Source organism: Molossus molossus, unplaced genomic scaffold (genome assembly GCF_014108415.1).
Source record: "Molossus molossus isolate mMolMol1 unplaced genomic scaffold, mMolMol1.p scaffold_m16_p_3, whole genome shotgun sequence".
Classification (NCBI taxonomy): domain Eukaryota; kingdom Metazoa; phylum Chordata; class Mammalia; order Chiroptera; family Molossidae; genus Molossus; species Molossus molossus.
Genome location: NW_023425366.1, coordinates 119931123 through 119944890, shown reverse-complemented (window position 1 = coordinate 119944890; position 13768 = coordinate 119931123). Strand labels below are relative to the sequence as shown.

Sequence of the window (13768 nt, the reverse complement as noted above, 5' to 3'; positions counted from 1 at the left end):
TTCCTGTAGCAGTGTCCTCTCTCTGTTGCTCTGCTCAGAAACCACGCGTGGCTCCCTATTGCTCCCATAACAATTTCCAAGCTCCATGGCAAAACATTTACATTTGCCTTATAATCTAGTCTCTGTCCGTCCTATGTTCCCAGTTGGATTATCTGTCATTTCCTCTAACCAACTAGACCACACTATGGCCTCTTCTGCTCAAAGTGATCACCTACTGGCAATCTGAGCCTACACATATTTGATCCCTCCACCTAGCAAGTTTCTCTGTCTCCTGTTCTGTTGAACTCCTGCTTAGCCTTCAAAGCCCAGTGAAAATGCCCCTCCTCCACAAGGCCTGTTCTTACTAATTGATCACACTAGTCTATCATTGTACATTGAAGCACATTCTGCCTTAAATCCTTATTAGCAATGATGTGTCCTCCCGAAGTGGGAGCCATGTTTTAAACTCATATTTCTTTCACCAATTTAATAACTGCTTATTGAGGCCCAGAGCCAGCTGGTAGGGATATGGCAGTGACCAAGAGAAGAGACTTGCTGTGCCCAGACATCTTACATTCCAGCGGGTGATACAGATGACAGAGAAACCAAGAGACATAATGATCAAAGATTAGAAGGACTACTCGAAGGCAAGAGAGGCAAAGGGGGCCTGGCCAGAGTGGCTCAAATTGGTTGAGCATTGTCCCATGCACGAAAGGTTGCCAGTTCAATTCCTGGTCAGGGCACATACCTGGGTTATAGGTTTGATACCCAGTCGGGGAGCATATAGGAGCATTCAGGCACATACAAGTGCATACGGGAGGCAACAGATCAATGTTTCTCTCTCATGTCAATGTTTCTCTCTCTCTCTCTCCCTCCCCCCCCCCTTCCTCTAAGCATGTCCTTGAGTGAGGATTTAAAAAAGAGGGGGTGGGGAGGGAGGGCTATAATGTAGGAGCCCAGAACTCCCTCTTTTCAAGAGAAACCAGAGACCTGGAGTTTTACATATATTCTCCTAATTTTAAAGGTTGCAAGGTCAAGCCTTTCTGCTCTGCTGCTCTCAACTTTCCTCCCCTCCTTGCTTTTCACCCTCTCTAGTATGCCTACCTCCTCTCTTCTTGGTTACCCCATCAGCACTAGCTCCCCCTTCCCTCAACTCAGGCTGTCCCACCTGCAGCCCCCACCCCTAGGTCACCCAAACCCCATATGGCTCCATGCCCTGGGGATGCTCTGAGCAGTGGCCGGCAGAAGGACGTAGGGAGCCCACTGCCTGGGACCCTGTGGCCAGTAGGCATTGGCAAACTGAGATCCTGGGCCAGCCACCCTGAAGTTGGGCCCCTAGGGGTGGAACAACTGAAATCCCCAGGGACACAGCAGTGGGAGCCCAACAACCCCACCCCAGGTCCCACTACCCTCACATCAGGTCATTCATTGGCCTGGAAAAAGTGAGGGGCCAGAAGAATGAGACAGGAAAGGAGGCCAGGGGCTTCCTCAGGTTTGTACCCCAGCTATGACAGGGTCCTGAGGGATGGGTCTCAGGGGTCCCCTGGGTCCACCCTGCCATGTGACAGTTTATGCTCTCTGGAGCCAGAGTTCCCAAGTGCAAATCCTGGCTCTGTCACTTCCTTGCTTGGTGACTTTGGACAGCTCCCTTCCCTTCCCCGGGCCTGAGTTTTCCCATCTGAATACTGAGCCCACCTCATGGGAAAGTTTTGAAAAGGACATGTGCCTGGCACATCATGATGCTTAGTGAAGGGCAGTTTTTCACAGCCTTTCCCATGAAGGTCCCTGCCAAGTCCTCTCGAGGAACTGCTCTGCTGGGCAGCATCCCTCCATCTGTGAGCAACGTCTGCCCAGTATAATTATTTGAACTCTGGGCACTGCCAACTGACAAGGCTCAGGCCTCTGAAGGGCCCAGGGTTCCAGTGATAGCTGTCACATCTAGGGGAGGGGGAGCAGGGACAGCAAGATTATTCTTCCAGTTCCCAGAAGGGTATGAAAGAGAGACTGATCCCGGAGGTACTGCCCTTCTGTCTGCACCTACTACCCCCAAACCCTGGGCAAGGGGCATCTTGGTTTACCACTTCCAGGATTTCATTACCATTTCCACCTAGTTCTCAAAACTCAGAGTATCTTAAGTGGGGGTCCTGGGACAGAGCTCCAGGCAGCCCAAATGGGGAGGAGGTGTCAGGCCCTGGAGAGGGGTCTGCCAGGGACCAGTGTGGGATTTTGATAATCAGCAGTTGATTTGCTTGGGGCCAGACCCTGGTGCTGAAAGTCCAAGGGTCAGCCACTGACTGGGGGAGGGGCCTTCCAGCCCCTTCATCAACCAGATCCTTGAGAGTAGATGGCCTGCTGCTGGCTGTGACACTGACTTCCGTTTCGCCAAGGATCCCACGACTTCAGCCCAGGGGACAGGAGCTGAGGGGGAGGGCCGCTGACAGTTCAATCCTGACCTCAGCAGTGCCTGCTAAATTCTGCCTGATACTCAGCTGTCAGCTGAGCCCCAGCCCTTAGTACACCTGTGCTTGTTTGCCAAGACCGAGTGTTGGAGCTTCCTGGACTCTCCCGCACCGGAGGAGATGGCCCTGCAACACGCCAGGTGGGATCTCTAACTGAGAAGAGACGAAATCCCAGGATGCCCAACCCCCATGCAGGCCCATTGCCTCAGCCCCCCTACCTCAGAGCACTCCCCTTGTCCCAGGCCTGGAGATGGGGGGTCACAGGGCAAGAAGCAGCGCGGGGAGTAGTGGCGCACAGCGCGCAGAGGAGCGACAGGATTCCGAGTGCTCCCTCACCCCGGCCACCCCGCTCCACACCTCCGCCCAGGCCAGGCGGCGGCCACGGAGCTGCGCCCACCAGGAAGAGGCGCACCGACAGAATCACCTCGGGCTGCGCTGGGTGCTCAAGACCCCGCCTCCGGGGCAGCTGGCTCATTTGCGTGGCCCCGCCTCAGCGCAGCCATTGGTGGCAGGGGAGGGAGACCGGGGCTGAATGGCTGCAGGGCTGTGGGGCGGCGGGGGTGGGGCTGTGGAGAGCCCAGTGCCCAGGATGCCCGGGCCGCCGCTGCGGGACGGGTTCGGGTCCGGGTCGAGCTCCGTGGTAGCAGAGAGCCGAGCGGCCGAGTGTGCGTGTGTTGGGACTGCAGTGGGAGAGCACTGAGTGCTCACCCGCCCGCCATGTCCAGGAAGAAGATTCCCAAGAGCAAGGGGACCAGCGCTCCCTCTGCCTCAGTGCTGCCCGCCGCCAACGGGCCCCGGGCGGGGCGCCCCAGGACTGCGCGCCCCGGCTCCGAGGCGCCGCACAATGGGCCCCCGCAGCCTGGCAGGCCCTCGCTTGGCGGTGGTGGTGATTTCTACGACGTCGCCTTCAAGGTGAGCCGGGCACCCCCGCCACCCATGCGAGTGCAGCAGGTGGCGTCTGGCAAGAGCCGATTCCAGAGGGATTCCGGGGCAGGGGTGCAGGGTCCTGCGAACCTCGGCGCGGAGCTGGCTGGAGCAGCTGGCACGGCGCATCGCGCACGCACATACACAGCTGTCAGACCTGGGTTCGGGATACCCAACAGGCCTGCCCCCTAGCCCACCCCCAGATGGCAGGGCAGGACAAGGGGTCCCGCGAAAGTCAGAGGCAGGTGCTCTCTCCCCGCTCCCCAATGCCTCCGCCCCCTCCTGGGCCCCAATCTCATCATTTACCATATGCTGCTTTCCCTCACCCACAGGGTCCGTGACTCCTCCTTTTTAGAGGGCAGGGAAAGTAAGAAGAGGTTTGCCCGTGGGTGTAGAGCACCGGAGCTTTCTCCAGGCCAAGGCAGAAGCTTGTGAATTTGTGGGGGATTTACAGGGGGTTAAATTTCGGGGTCTTTGGCAGCAGGTTGGGGGAGCGGTGCGGGAGGGATGGAGGAGAGATTAGGCCTGATTGCCCCTCCTTGCCCACAGACCTGGCTTGGGCCCCTCCTCCTGCCAAGATCTGACCCTCATGTGGCACATTCCTCCTTAGTCTGGACGAGATTAGAAGCACTCTGGCACAAAGGCCCCCACAGGCCTCCTAGGAGGTCCCTAACCACCAATCCCCAGGCTCTGCTCCTCACCTAGTCCCAGATGCTCCCCTTCTAGATCAAGTATGGTGTCCAGGGCCTGGAGATGGGGGTTAGGTAGGGCTCTGGATGGAGGCAGCTGCCCCCAATTTCCCACTGATTGAGATGGGCCTCTTTCTTTCTTTTTTGGGGGGGGGGGGGCAGGGCCCGGAGAGATGGGCCTCTTTCTTGAGTTAGAAGCTGCAGCTGGGACCAAAGCTGCTGTGTTTTCCCCAGTCCTGAACCCAAGTCCTGGGGATCCACCTGTAGGCCTGGGATACCTCCCTCCATTCCTGCCCCTCACCCTCAGCCCTCTCTGAATAGGCCAGCTCAGGAAAGACCAGACACCTCTTTGAGTGGGCCAGCACCCTGGTTCCCTCTGCCCCTAACATCTCTGCCCCTCCTGCTCACCTCAGGTCATGCTGGTGGGGGACTCAGGCGTGGGGAAGACCTGCCTACTTGTGCGTTTCAAGGATGGGGCTTTCCTGGCAGGGACCTTCATCTCCACCGTGGGCATTGACTTTCGGGTAAGAGTGGAGGTTAATGTCCTGGGCCCCCACACCAGCCCATTGAGTTCTCACAACACTCCTGACTTCTGGTTCTCCATTATTCCTTGGCATGGACATGAGTTGGAGCTCCTGGATGGAACCCTGGCTCCCAGGGTCAGGGTGGTTGAGGTGGGATGCCTTAAACATCAAGCTGCCTGCCTCCTGATACCCCACGGGTCCTGGAGACAGATGGTGGCTGCATCTGACCAAAGCAGAGATGGTACCCCTATACCTGGGAACAGCACAACCCTGGGGCTCTATCCTGTGCCTCTGGGTAGGTGGGCACTGGTGCCCCCAGGGCTATCTGAGGAAATTCAAGGCCCGTGTCTACTTGGAAGGCCAGCATCGCTGCCTTCTGTATAAAGGGGCCCTGGAGGTTTCAGGCAGGCCATCCAGGTGGCTGTGGCCCTTGAGCACACACCCCATCCAGCAGCTGGGGAAAGGGTATTACCTAGAGACTGGGGGCTTGCTTGGGGGAGGGGTCCCTGCCCTTGGTCGAGGAGGCTTGTGGAAAATGCTCCTACCCAGCTGCTCTCCCCTACCAAAGTCCTGGGATTCTTCTGGGGGTGCTCCTGGGCTCTTGCCTCCAAAGCCCTCCCAGCACCCCAAGCAGCTTATGGGGTCAGTAGGAAATGTTGGGGATCATGACCTGAGGCCTGCAGGGCTCCAGCATCAGAGCTCCTGCCTCTCGCACGCGCCAGTGCTGAGGTGCTGTTTAGCAGCTGATGTGTTCTTGGCAAATGCTGAATTTGCATTTTTCTCACCCTTTAATTAGACACAGTTGTTTTGCGGCTGGGAGGAAAGCCCATTCTGGAGACAGGAAAAGGGGGCTCCCTCCAGCCTGGGAACCATTCTCTACCCTGTTTGGGGGGTACTTCAGGTCCCCTTAAGTCCTCTGGGAGGAAGTGTAAAGATTGAAGTGCCAGAAGGGGCTGTGTAGACCCAGGACCCTATTCTGGCCCTGCTTCCCCCCTTCTCACCTCCCTCTTGGCTCTGGGACAGGTGGTGAGGGAGGTGAGGCAATTGGTTCATAACCTTGTTCCAAGCTGTCAGGGAAGGTGGAGTGTCTTCCCCAGCCTGGCAGATGGCTGGGCTTGGTTCCCTGGAGACCCAGAAGCACCATGACAGGAGTTTGAGAAAAAGGAGACAGTGACATTCCAGCTGTCCCCTGTCCCCACCCAGCAGATGGAAACCAACTGGGGTTAGGCCACACCCTTCAGGGCTGACTAGAGAGCATGGCCAGGCAGCAAACACGTAGTGTACACCCACTGTGTGGGAGGCAGAGTTCTGCACTCTCATTACTATTGTACTGGGCCCTGTCCTCAGGGAACTGCCATCCTCATGTGGAGAGCAGCTTTTTTTTTTTTTTTCTTTATTGATTTTTAGAGAGTAAAGGAGAGGGAGAGAGATAGAAACACTGATGAGAGAGAACATCAATTGGCCACCTCCTGCATGCCCTCCATTGGGGATCAGGCCCACAACCTGGGCATGTGTCCTGACCTGGAATTGAACCATCGACCTCTTGGTGCATAGGTTGATGCTCAACCACTGAACCACACTGTGTGGCTGGGCTGGAGAGCAGCTTTTAAATGAGAACAAATGTGCCCTGGCCGGTTTGGCTCAATGATTAGAGTGTTGGCCTGCGGTCCAGAGACACCCAGGTTCGGTTCCCGCTAAGGGCATGTACTTCAGTTGCAGTTTTTCCCCTGCCCTGGATGGGTCATGCAGGTGGCAGCCACTCGATGTGTCCCTGTCACGTCGATGTTTCTCTCTCTCTCTCTTCCTCGCTCTCCCTCCCGCTCTACCTGAATAGAAAATGGAAAAATGTCCTTGGGTGAGGATAAAAAATAAATAAAAATAAATGAGCACACATGTACCCTGGCTCAATTGGTTGGAGCATTGTCCTGTGCACCAGAAGGTCGCAGGTTCGATTTCCAGTCAGGGTACATACCTAGGTTGTAGGTTTAGCCACCAGTCAGATTGTGTACAGGAGGCAACCAACTGATGTGTCTCTCACATCAATGTTTCTCTCTCTCTCTCTCTCTCTCTCTAAAATCAAATAATTAATCAATAAAATAAAGTAGAAAGCCCTTAGCCCTCACTCTGGGCCAGACAGTTCTGTGCTTCATACATAGTTGCTCATAGTCATTGGAGCAGCCAAGCAGTGGGCACCTCGGTTATCCCCATCTGTGGATGGGAAAACTGAGGCAGAGTATTAATAATCGACCTGGAGTCATATGGTAGGTGACTTCCAATGTCACGCAAATGGCTTTAACAAAAGGAGCAGCACGTGAAGAGCAGAGAGATGCCAGTGGCTGGCAAGGGGGTTTGGGTCTACACTCTGGGGAGAGTGCAAGGGAAAGGTGTGACTTGGTGGGCACAAGGGAGAGGAGGGCAAACTAGGGTGAGGGGGCTGAGCTTGAAAGGTGCTGGGGGAGGGCCAGAGCAATTGGATTCAGTGGCAGACTGTGGTGGGTGGTGGCAAGGGGCAGTGGAGCTGGTGGGATGGTGAGCCAGGCCTGCAGGGTGAGCAGAGGAACAACCTGGCCCAAAATTAGACACTGATGACCATGGAGGGCAGCAACCTGCAAGTCCATCAGTACGGCCATTTGAGCAGGAGAGAGGCCTGGGCACCCTCTGAGCATGAGTCATGGGCTCACCAAAGGCACAAGGAGAGCTGGGTTGACTCCAAGACTTGGGTTCAGGGGGAAGTGTTACCTCCAGATAGAGGGTGAGAACCAGGAGGTGAGTGTTGGGGGAAGAGCCTGGCCAACTGAGGGATAAACAGGTCAAGAATGAATTCAGCCCTGGCTGGTTTTGCTCAGTGGTTAGAGTGTCAGTTAGAGCATCGGCCCGCAGACCAGAGTCACAGGATCAATTCCAGCCAAGGGCATGTACTAGGTTGTGGGAGGCAACTGATGGATGTGTCCCTCTCATATTGGTGTTTCTCTCTTTCCCCCTCCCACTCTGAAGATATTTGAAAAAAATATCCTCAGGTGAGGATTTAAAAAAAAAAGAATAAATTCAGATGTTCATCGACTTTAGGATCAGTCCTGGCCCCGCACTGCCTGCCTCTCTCCTTCCCCACCCTTTGGTCCCTGCCAGAACATGGCACTGGGCCCATTGCTAGAGTTGGTTGGTTGTGTTTCAGAACAAAGTTCTGGACGTGGATGGCATGAAGGTGAAGTTGCAGGTGAGATAACGGGGAGGGTGAGTTGAGGGTACTCTAAAGGGACTGGGCAGCCCTGATCACTGGCCTATACTTGCCATTGCAGATCTGGGACACAGCAGGGCAGGAGAGGTTCCGCAGTGTCACCCATGCCTATTATCGTGATGCACATGGTGAGCTCACGGGCACTGTCTCAGACCAGGGAGTTGGGCTGTGGTCTGTGTCTGTGTGTACCCTGTTCCCTAGGCTTCTGCTCAGAGGAGGGTTGTGGGTGACTGGAGGTGTCCTCACTGGCCCTCTGCCCCCAGCACTGCTACTGCTCTATGATGTCACCAACAAGGCTTCCTTTGACAACATTCAGGTCAGTGGCTTCCTGCTGGGTTGATGAGTGTGTGTATGTGGGAGGGACGGGCCATGACAGGGCCTGACCCCATCTCCAACCTCTTTCAGGCAGATGGCATCAGGGTCTGAGGACCCTACTGAAAGCAAGGAGGGGGAAAGAGGGCTCCTTTGGGCTCCTGGTGGCCCAAGTTGAGTATGAGTTGCAGGTGACCTTCCAGCTCCATTAACCCAAACACCCTGGATACTTGTCAGAGGCACCGCAGTATGGCACACAGCTAAATTTCTGGGCCCCTCTTGTTGAGAGGCACTGTGTGGGGTGTGGGGAACACCAGCCTCCAGCCTGGTCTCAGCTCTTCCATCACAGGACTGGCTGACTGAGATCCAGGAATATGCCCAAAACGACGTGGTGCTCATGCTGTTAGGGAATAAGGTAGGTACCTCTGCCTGTCCTCCTCCCCTGGCTCTACAGAGGGGTGAGTCCCAGGCTGGCTCTCACCAAGACCCCTGTGCTAGGTGGACTCTGCCCAGGAGCGTGTGGTGAAGAGGGAGGACGGGGAGAAGCTGGCCAAGGTGAGCATGGGCAAGGTGGGTGGCTGAAGGGCCTGAGCTGTTCCCACCAGGCTGCCTGCCATCTGACTGGCAATAGCTGTTTACAGGAGTATGGGTTGCCTTTCATGGAGACCAGTGCCAAGATGGGCCTCAACGTGGATTTGGCCTTCACAGCTATAGCAAAGTAAGTCCTGGCAGTCACCAGGAAGACCTCCAGATTCAGATCCAGGATCTGGACACCCAACAAAGGGGTACAGACCACCCTGTTCAATGGTCACCCATGCCCCACAGGGAGCTGAAGCAGCGTTCCATGAAGAGCCCCAATGAACTCCACTTCCAACTGCACGACTATATCAAGAGAGAGGGCCGCAGGGCCTCCTGCTGCACACCCTGAACCTGGCATCCTGATGGGAGGCCCAGGCTCAGCCCAGCCCCTGGAAAGCTGGTCTACAGAGCCCTGATTTGTCACCCAGCAATCAATCCCAGGGTTTCCAGGACTCTCAGGCTGAGTGAGCCTAGCCCTTCCTTTATATGGGTTGCAATCTATATAGTTTAAGTCCTAACAAATGGGTTCCAGGGAGCTAGCAGTCTGCAGCACCCGCCCCCCTTTCCCCCTTTACCTGCTGCTGTCCAAGAGCCTTAGCCCCAAGGCCTTCATGGAAAAGCAACTGTAGGAAGGCATATATTATGCAGGGCACCTGGTGCTCTCAGCTGCCCCCCCCCCCCCCCCCGCCCCATCTCCTGGACATACTCAGCCTTTATTTTAGGCACTAGTGCCTAACTCCTTAAAAAGCCATGTCTTCAGCTGCACATGCTGCCCAGGCAGAGACTAGCAGGACTCCTGCCCATGCCCCAACCAGAAGGCTTCACTGAGAATTACATGCTTTTTTGCCAAGGACTAGGGGTGCATGCTCTCAGCCCACTCACTAGGAGGCTCTGGGTCAATCAACAGGGTCTCTCTCTTATATTCTCTTGGGAATATGGCTTTGTAATACAAGGAATAAATAGCATGTGGTAAATCACAGAAATGTCAGGTAAACTAGGACTGCCAGCCCTCACCTGCTGACCACAGTAATATCTCAGCAGATGAGGCCTGTACTTGGAGAGGTTAAGCTGAGGGGGTTGGGGGGCTGGTAGTACACTACACCTTATACTAAAATCTTCAAGCCTTTTGATTGAGAGCCTTTGTTTTCAGTCCTAGTGAATAAAGTTGTGTTTTCTGGAGTGCCTGTCTCATCTCTTGTAACTTTTTAGAGCTCTTGACAAAGCCTAGAGCCCGACTTACTGAAAGGGTGGCACTCCCTCATACCCAGGTTGGCAAAGAAAGCAGAGCAGGGCTGCCCAGAACCCCAATGCTGTCCAAGGAGCATGTGGTAACTTGGGTGGTCAACTCAACTTCCTTCCACAAGACCCAAGAAAGCACTTGATGGCCAATTAATCCTGTTAGTAAGGAATTAGTTTCATGACACGCCCTAGGACAAAAGCATAGAAAATGACCTTTTGGCCTTACAGGTAAAATAGAGATTGTCTTAGTAGGTGCTAAGTATTAACTTCCATTTTCATGCCTGTATGACCCGTCCCGCAGGTCGAGCAACCAGGACTCTAGAGGGGGAGTGAGGATGTGGAGTGACAAGAGACACAAGGAATGGAGACAAGACAGGGTTCTGATCAAGTCTTGTTTATTCAGAGGAAGTTCATACAATATATAGAGGAGGAAATGAGGAAGAGCTAGGGCTTACACAAGCGGGTTGCTAGGCAGTCAAACTGCAACGGAAAATTCCCCAGCAGGGTGGTAACTTACGGGAAATGAGTGCAGAGAAAATAGAAACTTAACCCTAGAAGAATATAAGATGACGGAGCAGATCCTGACAAAATGGATGCCATGCAAAAGTCTCCCACAGGTCCCCCTTTTTTCTTTAATTTTTAAGGCCGAATAGTACCTTGAGGGGACTGTGCCTGTCTTAGGTCAGGATACTTGCACACGGAACCACCCTGTCCGAACCCATCATCGGAATAGCAAGGCAGCATAACGCCTTGTTCCCGTCTTAGGTGGTGGTTGGCGATGCGTGAGTTCCAGTTGCCTGTCTCTGGCTATCCAGTCCAGTGCACCAAGGTGACAAGGTTTTTGAGACTCACTTTTTGCCATATCGGGCATGGTCATAGCTTATTGACTCACAGCTAGAGGGAGCTTCTCTGTCAGCCATTTCAAGTCTATGATAATGGACCTGTATAGGTTGCATCTTAATGGCATCTATCTGCTACCTGATAAAAGCCATCACCTTATTGAAGAGGAAACGTCCTAGCGATACAATCAGTAAAAGCCCAAGCAAGGGTCCCAGCAGGGGTAGAAAATAAGGCAACACTCCATTTAGCCCACTCCAGAGGGGGTTGTCAAATAGTTCCTTTCTTCTTTTTATCAGGTCTTCTTGCAATTTCTTGATCTTGTCCCAGATGATGCCGGACTTACTGGCATAGAAGCAGCAGCATTCCTGCAAGGCTAGACAGATCCCTCCCTGTTCTGCTGTAAGGAGATCTAATCCTCGTCTGTTCTGGAGGACTACCTCCGCCAGGGAGTCTATCTGATCTTGGATGTCTTGGATGGTACTGGATAGGGTCTGAACATCATCAATTAGTTGGTTAGATAGCTTGGTGTAAGAATGTACTGCAACCCCCAAGCCTGCTGTTCCAGTGGCTAATGCCCCTGAGATGCCCAATCCCACTATTATGGGGATAAAATGAACAGCTCTTTTAGATCGTCCTGTGACATAGTCAAAACTGGGAATAGGGGCAGGATCATTCCCAGATACAACACCTACATCGGGCAGCAGAGTAGCTATCGCGCATAACCCCGTCCAATTCGTGGGTAGAAACGTGAATGCTAAATTTCCGCCACAGATGAATACCTGCCCCCTGCCAGGACATAGAGGATAGCTATGATTAATAACTTGACTACAGTTGGTAAATGTAACAAATCCTACATCAACATCAAAACTATTATTTTGAAAATTACCTTGAAAGCAGGGAGGGTTTCTAAAATCTATAGGTTGAACCCTAAAAGGGAGGCTAGTACTACAGTTTAGCTCTGTAAGGTCCACAATAGCACGAGGGGTGGAATTAGCAGGGATAGCAAGGGGCATAGGAGTGCCTAGGGCCATGCATAAACAACAGTCCTCCGCTAGATTGGGACTGGAGACATTGAGGGCCCTATGAGTAGCTTCCAGTATGTCTGTTGTCTGGGTGTCTAGATCCACCCCTCTTGATTTAGGTAATGCCAGTGGGTGGTAATTGACTTCAGGGAACATGCGCCTCATTATTTGCTCTACTTGTTCTGACCTTATCCTGGGGACCGCCACCAACAGATACATGAATAGGGGCGACTCTATTCCAGCATACTTGTTCCCCAGGTGTGGCTCGGCATGTAGCTTGAGCGTATTTCTGGGACCCGATATTGGATCCCCAGTCCCCCCCGAATGTGCCCGAGTAGGTTCTTTGTAATGTGGCTGTAAAATAGGTTTTATTATCTGATCCTGTACATTCTTGCACAGAATCATAACAGGTGGAATGCATTTCAGTATATATTTTGCACCCCGACGGGCAGGGCCCTGGCCTGCCTTTTATAGCAGGTATTATATGGGGTTTATTATTGCATGTCCAACTCTGAGAGAACCCTCCCCCTATTTTAGGCTTCCATTCCAAATAAGCAATTTTGTTGCCACAATCAGTAGTTCGAGTGTAAGAATTAGGCTTGGTTCTAGAAGTACCTCCGCGGCAATCGCATGGGGGGCCATATAGATTTTTTAACAGCTCCTGATGATTCACTGGAGCACTAAATCCTTTTTGTGGGCAGGCATTGATGCAATAGCATCCCTAGCAGTAAGATTGCAGCCTTCTGGTCCATCCCTGAAATGAAAAAAAAAAAAACAAAAAACAGGAAAAGGTTCTCAGGGCGAATCTTCGTCCCTGGAGTTATCTATATGGTTATCTGTTATTCTTGACTTTGATCAATCTGTTTGACCAGGTGCTCTGGTAGCCATCTGGCAGATTTCATTTCTTTGGAATAAATACATACAGAGCCTTGGCCCCAGATTAGTACCGGGCCTGGGCCATGCCAAGAATTAGTCAAGGGATCTTTCCACAATACTGAGGCAAACTGTCTTTGAGTTTCTGTATGCCAAAAGCGATTAGCAGCAGATCGGCCGTCAGTGTCCAAATTTTAAAAATTGAGAATAAGGCATGAGAGAGAATATTTCTGTACTCCTTCCCAAGGTTGATCAAGGATGAGCCAGTCCTCCCATGGAGTACTCCAGCGTGAAAATAAAGACTCTTACACCCCAATCAACTCATACCACCTTTGCTTTATTGCTAAGCACTTCAAGTAGATATGGACTACTCCAGCCTTACCACCAGGTTCCTGGACCGATTGATGTTAATTTAAATTCATGGTCTCCAATCAGGTCACCAAAGGCACTGAAAGGCAAACAGTGTCGGAATTTAGATAGAACCCCACTCTCCCCATCTGTTTTCACCGCTCGACCCGGCCGCCGATGCGGGGGGTGGTACCCTGAAGCCTCAGTCTTGCAAAATAATCAGACTGCATGTGCAGTTTTCATACGAGGTGTCAGAAATTAAAGCAATTCATCATAGGCTCTCAGCGGCATCGGGGAAGCCAGGCCTGGCCCAGTCTTACCAATAGGGAGCTGTAATTCTGGAGGTTCGGACTTTCCCGCCGGAACAGGGAGGAGGCCGGCAAGGAACGTGTACAACGCAGAGGACCACGGTGGAGCTCAGGCCGAGGATGGACCGCGGGGCTACGCCGGTCTATGAGTTTGGACGACCCCTCAGCTTCACTCGGTTCCCAGTTCCTCTTCGAGCGTGGTACACTGAGTACAAAAACCAAACACCCCTGAGTCCTCTACTTGATCCAAAAAGGGAGACCATGTGAGCTTCAAGCTTTTATAGAAACTGCTCCACCTCGGCGATTGGACAATCCCTAAGGAAGTACCTGCCTTCCCCTTCCCCTTCACCTCTGCTGATGCGATCCTCTCGCTTCTCTCCTTCTTTCCACCAATAATGCCACGGTATTTCTTTCGGAGGCGGTCTTCCCTTTTGCAG

The 13768-nt window shown here is 53.1% G+C and overlaps 2 protein-coding genes and 1 non-coding gene across 8 annotated transcripts; 1 reads left to right on the top strand and 2 right to left on the bottom strand.

Annotated features, from left to right (window-relative positions):
• The first annotated feature begins 3031 nt into the window (after positions 1–3031).
• RAB26 (RAB26, member RAS oncogene family) lies at positions 3032–9344 on the top strand. Of its 6 annotated transcripts, XM_036280756.1 has the most exons (9): positions 3032–3350; positions 4465–4575; positions 7748–7789; positions 7872–7938; positions 8074–8126; positions 8472–8537; positions 8621–8677; positions 8764–8840; positions 8948–9344. In XM_036280756.1, the coding sequence occupies exons 1-9, from the start codon at positions 3156–3158 to the stop codon at positions 9048–9050; spliced, it is 771 nt and encodes a 256-aa protein (XP_036136649.1). In that variant the 5' UTR covers positions 3032–3155; the 3' UTR covers positions 9051–9344. The 6 variants fall into 6 exon arrangements, with proteins under 6 accessions (XP_036136649.1, XP_036136650.1, XP_036136647.1 ...); XM_036280757.1 differs by lacking the exon at positions 8074–8126 and having other exon boundaries at positions 8458–8537; XM_036280754.1 differs by having other exon boundaries at positions 7872–8126.
• A 68-nt stretch (positions 9345–9412) lies between these two features.
• LOC118641398 (syncytin-2-like) lies at positions 9413–13665 on the bottom strand. Its single transcript, XM_036278567.1, has 3 exons — positions 13344–13665; positions 13058–13123; positions 9413–12556 (listed from the first exon to the last, which is right to left on the bottom strand). The coding sequence occupies exon 3, from the start codon at positions 12205–12207 to the stop codon at positions 10915–10917; it is 1293 nt and encodes a 430-aa protein (XP_036134460.1). The 5' UTR covers positions 12208–12556; positions 13058–13123; positions 13344–13665; the 3' UTR covers positions 9413–10914.
• Positions 13221–13303, bottom strand: LOC118643016. Its single transcript, XR_004961911.1, has one exon. It is a non-coding gene; the product is annotated as a small nucleolar RNA SNORD60 (small nucleolar RNA).
• Positions 13666–13768: the final 103 nt, after the last annotated feature.